Source organism: Martes martes (genome assembly GCF_963455335.1).
Source record: "Martes martes genome assembly, chromosome: 17".
NCBI classification, from domain to species: domain Eukaryota; kingdom Metazoa; phylum Chordata; class Mammalia; order Carnivora; family Mustelidae; genus Martes; species Martes martes.
Window position 1 is genome coordinate 53,539,270 of NC_137905.1, and position 10,909 is coordinate 53,550,178.

General features: G+C 41.1%; 1 protein-coding gene across 1 annotated transcript; it reads left to right on the forward strand.

Annotated features, from left to right (window-relative positions):
• Positions 1-5,490: 5,490 nt before the first annotated feature.
• LOC308358410 (vomeronasal type-1 receptor 4-like) lies at positions 5,491-6,512 on the forward strand (the record flags this gene model as incomplete). Its single annotated transcript, XM_080828593.1, is given in 2 exon segments — positions 5,491-5,533; positions 5,536-6,512. Coding segments are annotated over 2 exon segments (1,020 nt in total).
• Between the last annotated feature and the right edge of the window lie 4,397 nt (positions 6,513-10,909).

Below are 10,909 nucleotides of genomic sequence, written 5' to 3' on the forward strand. Positions count from 1 at the left end.
TAAGTTTCTCTGTATTGGGGGGCAATAACGTACAAAGTTCCTGTAGTATTAGGAAAAAATACTGTTATTTCCAAATTTTTTAAGATAGAGTTGAACTTTGGATGTCTCACACATCAGAGGAGTGTGGAGAAGTGGTCAAGGTGCTTATTGCCTGTGTCAACCGTCTCGGTGGTTCTGGCTATGGGATCAGTTTACCACCATTAATGCTTTTTCTTGCCATGGCTGTACACTTCTGAACTTGTCCTTGTAAAGGTCTGTGCCATGTCATATCCCAGGATCTGCATACCCACAAGTCTCCTCTACCTGTCATTCAATGGTCACTTTGCATGTTGAAAAAAATTAGCAGATAATATGAAGGAAAAAATATAAACCTACAGCCAAGCATCCTTCCTATCCAGATTCACCAAGCATTGCTGTTTTATCACAAATTCCTTTTTATCTGTTTATATGCTTTTGTTGTTATATGTAACAATACTTTTCCAACATCTGGACACTTTCTTTCTTTTTTTAAACTGGTGCAGCCACTTTGAAGAACAGTGTGGAGATTCCTCAGGATATTAAAAATAGAGCTTCCATATGACCCTGCAATTGCAATACTGGGTATTTACCCCAAAGATACAGATGGAGTGAAAAGAAGGGCCATCTATACCCCAATGTTTATAGCAGCAATGGCCACAGTCGCCAAACTGTGGAAATTACCAAGATGCCCTTCAACGGATGAATGGATAAGGAAGATGTGGTCCATATACACTATGGAGTATTATGCCTCCATCAGAAAGGCATCTTTTGTATCAACTTTTGTATCAACATGGATGGGACTTTTGTATCAACATGGATGGGACTGGAAGGGATTATGCTGAGTGAAATAACTCAAACAGAGAGAGTTAATTATCATATGGTTTCACTGATTTGTGGAGCATGAAAAATAACACGGAGGACATGGGGAGATGGAGAGGAGAAGGGAGTTGAGGGAAATTGGAGGGGGAGATGAACCATGAGAGACTATGGACTCTGAAAAGGAATCTGAGGGTTTAGGAGGGGCGGGGGTTGGGAGGTTGTGTGAGCCTGGTGGTGGGTATTACGGAGGGCACGTATTGCATGGAGTACTGGGTGTGGTGCATACACAATGAATTCTGTTACACTGAAAAGAAATTTAAAAAAAATTTTTTTTTCAAAATTTTTATTTATTTTCAGCGTAACAGTATTCATTGTTTTTTCACCACACCCAGTGCTCCATGCAATCTGTGCCCTCCCTAATACCCACCACCTGGTTCCCCCAACCTCCCACCCCCCGCCCCTTCAAAACCCTCAGGTAGTTTTTCAGAGTCCATAGTCTCTCATGGTTCACCTCCCCTTCCAATTTCCCTCAACTCCCTTCTCCTCTCCATCTACCCTTGTCCTCTATATTATTTGTTATGCTCCACAAATAAGTGAAACCATATGATACTTGACTCTCTCTGCTTGACTTATTTCACTCAGTGTAATCTCTTCCAGTCCTGTCCATGTTGCTACAAAAGTTGGGTATTCGTCCTTTCTGATGGAGGCATAATACTCCATAGTGTATATGGACCACATCTTCCTTATCCATTCATCCGTTGAAGGGCATCTTGGTAATTTCCACAGTTTGGCGACTGTGGCCATTGCTGCTATAAACATTGGGGTATAGATGGCCCTTCTTTTCACTCCATCTGTATCTTTGGGGTAAATACCCAGTAGTGCAATTGCAGGGTCATAGGGAAGCTCTATTTTTAATTTCAATCACAAGGAAAAGTTCAGAAGGAACTCAAACACCTGGAAGCTAAAGACCACCTTGCTTAAGAATGCTTGGATCAACCCGGAGATCAAAGAAGAACTCAATTAATTTATGGAAACCAATGAGAATGAAGACACTTCACTCCAAAACCTATGGGATACAGCAAAGGCGGTCCTAAGGGGGAAATTCATAGCCATCCAAGCCTCCCTCAAAAAAATTGAAAAATCCAGAATACACCAGCTGTCTCTACACCTTAAAGAACTAGAGAATCAACAACAGATCAAACCAACTCCACACGTAAGAAGGGAAATAATCAAGATTAGAGCAGAGATCAATGAGGTAGAAACCAGAGATACAGTAGAACATATCAATGAAGCTAGAAGCTGGTTTTTTGAAAGAATCAATATGATTGATAAACCACTGGCCACACTAACCCAAAAGAAAAGAGAGAAAGCCCAAATTAATAAAATTATGAATGAAAAGGGAGAGATCACAACTAACACCAAGGAAGTAGAAACAATCATCAGAAGTTATTATCAACAGTTATATGCCAATAAGCTAAGCAACCTAGATGAAATGGATGCATTCCTGGAAAACTATAAACTCCCAAAATTGAACCAGGAAGAAATTGACAACCTGAATAGACCGATATCTAGTAACGAGATTGAAGCAGTGATCAAAAACCTCCCAAAAAACAAGAGCCCAGGACCTGACGGATTCCCTGGGGAATTCTATCAAACTTTCAAAGAAGAAATAACACCTATTCTTCTGAAGCTGTTTCAAAAAATTGAAGCAGAAGGAAAACTTCCAGACTCTTTTTATGAAGCCAGCATTACCCTGATCCCCAAACCAGGCAAAGACCCTACCAAAAAGGAGAATTTCAGACCAATATCCCTGATGAATATGGATGCCAAGATTCTCAACAAGATCCTAGCAAACAGGATCCAACAGCACATTAAAAAGATTATCCACCATGACCAGGTGGGATTCATCCCTGGGTTACAAGGATGGTTCAACATTCGCAAATCAATCAATGTGATAGAACAAATCAAGAAGAGAAGAGAGAAGAACCACATGATCCTCTCAATTGATGCAGAAAAAGCATTTGACAAAATCCAGCATCCGTTCCTGATTAAAACGTTTCAAAGTATAGGGATAGAGGGAACATTCCTGAACTTCATCAAATCTATCTATGAAAAACCCACAGCAAATATCATCCTCAATGGGAAAAAGCTAGCAGTCTTCCCATTGAGATCAGGAACACGACAAGGATGCCCACTCTCACCACTCTTGTTCAACATAGTATTTTTAATTTCTTAAGAACACTTTCAACTTAGTCTCTGGATATTTATCTTCTTATGTCAAAGGCATTCTCCTTTTTTCCCCCTTTTTTTAAAGATTTGTTTAAAAGTAAACTCGGAGAGGGTGACAAACCATGAAAGACTCTGGCCTCCGGGAAAGAAACTGAGGGTTAAGAAGGGAGGGAGTTGGGGGATGAGGTAACCAGGTGTCGGGTATTAAGGAGGGCACATGTTGTGATGAGCACATCGGTGTTACACACAACTGATGAATCGTTGAATACTACATCAAAAACTAATGATGTACTATTTGTTGGCTCACTGTACACAGATAAATGGGAAAAACGTAAACTCTGCAGTAATATGGGGCTGGAAGTCACAACCCTGAGATCAAGCATCAAACCTTCCTCCACCAGAACCAGCCAGGTGCCCCAAGGTCTTTCTCCTAACGCAAGAAAACTATCAAAGATGTATGAGCAATAGTAGTGCCATGCCTTCATTTCCCTGACTGTCCATATACAGATTTCCTGCAGTGACACAATGATGTCATTTTTGTGTGTTCTCAGAAACCTGGATCCAATCATGTCAGGGATTTATTTTATTGTCTTCATTATTTAGTCTTTAATCAAGATCAGTTACCACTCTTGCTTTGTCTTTGTCCTCAGTGATAGCAACAGTATTGAAGAATGCTGTCATTGTTTTGCAGAATGCCCCTCATTGTCAGTGTCTCAGATTGTATCTGTGATCCTGAGATCAGGCAGCACCTTGGAGCACAACTTCTAGACACAGAGGATGGTGGGACCTCCTGAGTGCATGAGCTCAGAGGCGAAGGTGATGAGGAAATGTCAGTGTCCTAGATATGTGGTTGAGCTTCTTCCAGGGAGAAGCAGGAGCCATGGTTTGATTGTCAAGGTTAGTTGGGGAGAGAGGGTGTTTCCACAGATGTTCAGGCTCCTGGAGGAGCTCAGTCAGCTCTCAGATGCAGGGTGATAAGAAGCCTATTATTAGAGTGGAACACCCTACAGAAGATGCCCCAATGATTCCCAGGCTCATTACAATCTGAGAAGTAGTGTGGAGCTAAATGGTCCTCGGCACTGGGTTCCCAGTTAGGACCACCTGCGGAGTTTTAGAAACACCATCACTTGTGCTCTACTCCCCCATTTCATTCTGTCAGTTATTGTCTACAGGCGACATCTCTGACAGTGGAGTTGAATGAAGCTCTAGCCCATGGAGACCCAACAGGGGTATTCTCTCCAGAAGTCTTGTAGAATGATTTGGTTCAGGCCTATCCCTGGTGCTGTTGAAGGATTTGAGATGTTTCTAGAAGGGCAATGTCTCTGAAGACAGGGAAGGAGAACCTCATGTGATGACTTCAGATAAGAGCTGTGTGTCTTTGAATCCCTTCTGTGGCAAAAGACTTAGAGAGGCATGCTTTTCTGTATTTCAGCATCCTTCTGCGTATGGGGAGGCAGGTCACAAGTGAAGATGTATCAGTTTGCTGGGGTTTCCCTAAGAAGGACCATGACCTCAGTAGTAGCTACTAATTTTATTTCATCGGGTATTCATAAATACATACATATATGATCTGAATGTAGTCATTTGTTTGTTTCTACCTTACACAATGTAGTCTGGCAGTGGTACTGGTACAGGGTTCCTATGCCTTGTACATTTGTTCCTGGAATGAAAGCAAATGATTCTTTCTGTTGCCGTGCTAATTTTGAGTCCTTTTTGCATTCATTTAATCCAGCTTGTCATGTGGCAGGTTCCTGTAGTTGTAATACTGTAGTCAGTGCATCTACAGTTTATTACTAACTCTAAAGCTTTATTTAAGTTCATATTTGGTTATGGAACAGTCTTCATAAATAAGCAAAAACTCATCATTAACAAAAATTTACTTATTTTTATGTTTTTATTGTTAGTCAACCTACAGTACTTCATTATTTTCTGATGTAGTATTCCATGATTCATTATTTGCATATAGCACTGGGTGGTATATGCAAACAAAAATTTAAATAAGGCAGCAATCTCAATTCAGATGACAAGGTACTAACATAAGACTAAATTGAGATCTGGTTTATCTAAAGACCACTGCTGACTAGTATTTTTGTATATTATGGATTCAGTGCACTAACTTTTTGACCAGCCCAGCCAGTTTCCAATCCCCCCCTTGATTGGTGAATGAATTTAGACAAAGCACTTCCCCTCTGTGTAACTGTGTTGTCCTCATCTTTATGAGGAATGCAGTGAGGAATGCCTCCCGAACCTGTGAGAAATAAGAAGTGACCCCCATGGGTGGCCATTAAACCAGCGATTCACACATGCAAGTATTTGGTAATGGTTGTGTATGTAACCCTTGGAAGGCTCTAAATGACAGAAGAACTTTTAGTAGTATTTCAAAGTAGGATGTGTAGCTAAGAGTAGAATATTAAATTATATGACATGATTTGTGTGGCCCATTCCTCCTACTCCCATGCAGGATCCTCTACCCCGAAGACCAATATCAGTCACTGAGTACTGTCAGGATGGCCACCAGGGATCTGGCAGTAGGAGTGATCATCTTAATACAGATTGTGGTTGGGATCCTGGGGAACTTCTGTCTTCTTTACCATTATCTCCTCCTTTATTTCACTGGGTGTAGGCCAAGGTCCACCGATTTGATTATAAAAAATCTGATTGTAGCCAACATTTTGGTCCTGTTGTCTGTTGGAATACACAATACAATCTCATCTTTTGGGTGGTATCACATCCTCAGTGATTTTGGATACAAATATTTCCCCTATGTTTGTGGGGTGGGCAGGGGGGTGTCCATTGGAACCACCTGCCTCCTGAGTGTCTTCCAGGCCATCACCATCAGCCCCAGGAACTCCAGGTGGGCAGCACTTAAAGGGAAACCTCCCAAGTGCATTGTCCCTTCAATTGTCTTGTGCTGGGTCATACAGATACTGGTAAATATCATGTATCCTTTGTTTATGACTATCACTTTGAACAACAAAAACATCACAAATCTGAAACATTTTGGGCGCTGTTCAAGTATTCGTCATGAGAAAAACAGAGACCCATTGTATGTAGCATTGTTGTCATTCCCTGATGTGGTATATTTGGGGCTTATGCTCTCGGCCAGTAGCTCCATGGTCTTCTACCTGTACAGGCACAAGCAGAGGGTCCAACACATTGTTAGGACCAATGTCTCTTCATCATCCCCTGAGTCTACAGCCACCAAAACCATCCTTCTTCTGGTGAGCACCTTTGTCTACTTTAACACCCTCTCCTCTATCTTTCATATTATTTTGGGTATTTTTGATTATCTCAGCTGGTACCTTCTGAATACCAGTTTGGTAATCACTCTGTGTTTCCCAGTCCTCAGCCCCTTTCTGCTCATGAGCCGCGACCCCAGGATATCCATGGTCTGCTTTGCCTGGATAAGGAATGTAAAATCCCCTCATGTTATGAGAAATATGTAAATTGTAGGAATTTCCTTAATATTCCTAATGTTGGTGATTCACTCATCCCCTCAGGGTCCTCAATACAGTGATGAGAAGCTAACAGACCATCTTGATCTTCTCCTTCAAAGTTAACGATGTCATAATTGTAATTGTAATGTAATACTATATAATTATCTTATAAATACTCATGTGTTTGAAGTTTTGCTGATGGTCAGTGGTGGAGCACAGAAACTATGCAATTATAAACTCCAGGTCCTGAAGTGATCTGGATATTATACAGAAGTCTTTGTGTGTTGTCAGGTAAATTTGTCACCTAAATTTCCCAGAATTGAAGTAGGCATTGAAGTGTAGGAAAAGGAACATGAAAATGGATCATCGAGGGAGAGGTCATCAGTGAACGGAAGAGAATTGTACTGGAGGGGAAATTCAGGCAGTGAATACAGTTTTGGGGAGCCAGTGATCATTTTGCAGTTTTCTTACTAGAGGGGCAATAGTAAGTCATGTGAAGTGTGATGTCATGGGAGCTTGGGAGATGAGCATTGTCAACATTTTCAGGTAGAAAGGACAGATTGAACTGAAATGGGTAGTGGAGAGCGTAGAATTACATTTTACCCAATTTTTAAAAAAAATTTTTATTTCTTTTCAGCATAACAGTATTCATTGTTTTTTCACCACACCCAGTGCTCCATGCAATCCGTGCCCTCCTTAGTACCCACCACCTGGTTCCCCCAACCTCCCACCTCCTGCCCCTTCAGAACCCTCAGGTTGTTTTTCAGAGTCCGTAGTCTCTCATGGTTCACCTCCACTTCCAATTTCCCTCAACTCCCTTCTCCTCTCCATCTACCCTTGTCCTCCATATTATTTGTTATGCTCCCAATTCTTAAACAGCATCAGGCGATTGTAATGATTTTAAATGACATGAATTCCATAGAATTGGCATCTGTGGAAGGCAGATCTTTCTCTCCTTTGTGAAGGGGATTTGGGCCTGTTGGCAAGAAAGGGGTTTGGTGGGGAACACTCATGTCCCTGAAGTGATGAGATTAGTTTATAGTGGAGACTTCCAGTGAATTTGGAGCTGTGAAGGGAGAGCCCTTTGGAAGGCAGAGACATAAATCCTTTCTGTTCATGTGGAGGTTGTGGCTCCTTGATTTTCAATTTTCTCAATTTTAGGAGAGGTGTATTTTTTTTTAAGATTTTATTTATTTACTGACAGAGAGAGAGAGGGAGAGAGAACACAAGCAGGGGGAGCGGGAGGCCAAAGGAGAGGGGGAAGCTGGCTCCCTGCTGAGCAGAGAGTGAGATGCCTGGCTCAATCCCTGGACCCTGAGATCATCACCTGAGGCGAAGGCAGAGGCTTAATCCACCCAGGTGGATTAAGGAGCCACCCGGGTGCTCCTTAGGAGATGTATTTTTATTTTATTTTTTTTATTTTTTTTTTATTTTTTTTTTTTAATTTTTTATTTATTTTCAGCGTAACAGTATTCATTGTTTTTTCACCACACCCAGTGCTCCATGCAATCTGTGCCCTCCCTAATACCCACCACCTGGTTCCCCCACCCTCCCACCCCGCCCCTTCAAAACCCTCAGGTTGTTTTTCAGAGTCCATAGTCTCTCATGGTTCACCTCCCCTTCCAATTTCCCTCAACTCCCTTCTCCTCTCCATCTACCCTTGTCCTCTATATTATTTGATATGCTCCACCAATAAGTGAAACCATATGATACTTGACTTTCTCTGTTTGACTTATTTCACTCAGCATAATCTCTTCCAGTCCTGTCCATGTTGCTACAAAAGTTGGGTATTCGTCCTTTCTGATGGAGGCATAATACTCCATAGTGTATATGGACCACATCTTCCTTATCCATTCATCCGTTGAAGGGCATCTTGGTTCTTTCCACAGTTTGGCGACCGTGGCCATTGCTGCTATAAACATTGGGGTACAGATGGCCCTTCTTTTCACTACATCTGTATCTTTGGGGTAAATACCCAGCAGTGCAATTGCAGGGTCATAGGGAAGCTCTATTTTTAATTTCCTGAGGAATCTCCACACTGTTCTCCAAAGTGGCTGCACCAGTTTGCATTCCCACCAACAGTGTAAGAGGGTTCCCCTTTCTCCACATCCTCTCCAACACACGTTGTTTCCTGTCTTGCTAATTTTGGCCATTCTAACTGGTGTAAGGTGGTATCTCAATGTGGTTTTGATTTGAATCTCCCTGATGGCTAGTGATGATGAACATTTTTTCATGTGTCTGGTAGCCATTTGTATGTCTTCATTGGAGAAGTGTCTGTTCATATCTTCTGCCCATTTTTTAATATGATTATCTGTTTTGTGTGTGTTGAGTTTGAGGAGTTCTTTATAGATCCTGGATATCAACCTTTTATCTGTACTGTCATTTGCAAATATCTTCTCCCATTCCGTGGGTTGCCTCTTTGTTTTGATGACTGTTTCTTTTGCTGTGCAGAAGCTTTTTATCTTGATGAAGTCCCAGAAGTTCATCTTTGCCTTTATTTCCTTCACCTTTGGAGACATATCTTGAAAGAAGTTGCTATGGCTGATATCAAAGAGGTTACTCCCTATGTTCTCCTCGAGGATTCTGATGGATTCCTGTCTCACGTTGAGGTCTTTTATCCATTTCGAGTTTATCTTTGTGTACGGTGTAAGAGAATGGTCAAGTTTCATTCTTCTACATATAGCTGTCCAGTTTTCCCAGCACCATTTATTGAAGAGACTGTCTTTTTTCCACTGGATATTTTTTCCTGTTTTGTCAAAGATTATTTGACCATAGAGTATTTTTAAAAAGATTTCATTTTATTTATTTATTTATTTATTTATTTATTTATTATTTTTTAAAATTTATTTTCAGCATAACAGTATTCATTGTTTTTTCACCACACCCAGTGCTCCATGCAATCTGTGCCCTCCCTAATACCCACCACCTGGTTCCCCCAACCTCCCACCCCCCGCCCCTTCAAAACCCTCAGTTGTTTTTCAGAGTCTGTAGTCTCTCATGGTTCACCTCCCCTTCCAATTTCCCTCAACTCCCTTCTCCTCTCCATCTACCCTTGTCCTCTATATTATTTGGTCGCCAAACTGTGGAAAGAACCAAGATGCCCTTCAACGGATGAATGGATAAGGAAGATGTGTCCATATACACTATGGAGTATTATGCCTCCATCAGAAAGGACGAATACCCAACTTTTGTAGCAACATGGACAGGACTGGAAGAGATTATGCTGAGTGAAATAAGTCAAACAGAGAGATTCAAGTATCATATGGTTTCATTTATTTATTTTAGAGAGTGTGTGAGAGCATGCGAGCATGCGTGTTCAATCACAGAGGGACAAAGGGGAGGGAGAGGGGGAGGAAGACGGAATCTGAAGCCAGCTTTGCACTGAGCATGGGGCCTGAATGCAAGGCTCCTTCTCACAACTGCCAGATCACAACTTGAGCTGATACCAAGTTTCAGACCCTCAATGGACTGAGTCACCCAGGCATACCTCGGAGAGATTAATATCTCATTTATACACGTATCTATATCAAGATATAGATATCTATCTGTATCTGCATGTAGAATATTGTAGATTATATATCTATGTCTGTCTATATCTATTTACATGTATCTTGTGTCTTATCTGTATCTATCTCTATATAGATATCCAATCTGTATTTTCTACAGTTTATACACATCTATATAGATAGACATACTTGCAGGTTATATATAGAAGTTTGCATCATGAAGTGAAACCCATATTTGTAGCTCACATGAAACACTTAAATATTTCTTCAAATTAGATTACAACACAAGATGAAGAAAAAATAGATATTGACACTCTCATATCCACGGTTGTGCATGTAGAGATTTATTGTGTATGATCTCTGTGCTAATATACAACATAGATGTAGAGTTAATCATGTTTGTTATCCACCAATCAATGTACTGGAGCTTTGTCCTTCAGGGAAAATTTTCAATAGTACCAGTTATAATGATCAAATCAAGGCCTATGTGATCTGATGTGTGTACTGCCATGCTAATTGTTTGATTGTTAAAGATCCATGAAATGCACTTTTCATTTTCCTACTTTAACTCTCTTATTTTGCCATATCTCTTGAAATAACACCTAGTAAGTAGAGGAAAACATGTTTGATTTCAAAAGGAGTAATTAGAGTGAAGATGGCTTTGCCAGGTGACAGTCCAGAGGAAAAGGGCTGTCCTCCACCCCCTGGAAAACCTGTTCTGAGTGGGTGGTATTATGCTACCTATTCCTGCTGGAACTCTTCATATTTCTGTATGAAGCTCTCCTGCTACCATCTCCAACAGCTGATCTAGCAGCAGATGTGGTGATACCTCTCCTGAGCCTTGGAATTGAAGGAGTGTGAGTCTTTCTTGGTGCAAAGGGAAATCTGTGCCATTGAAAG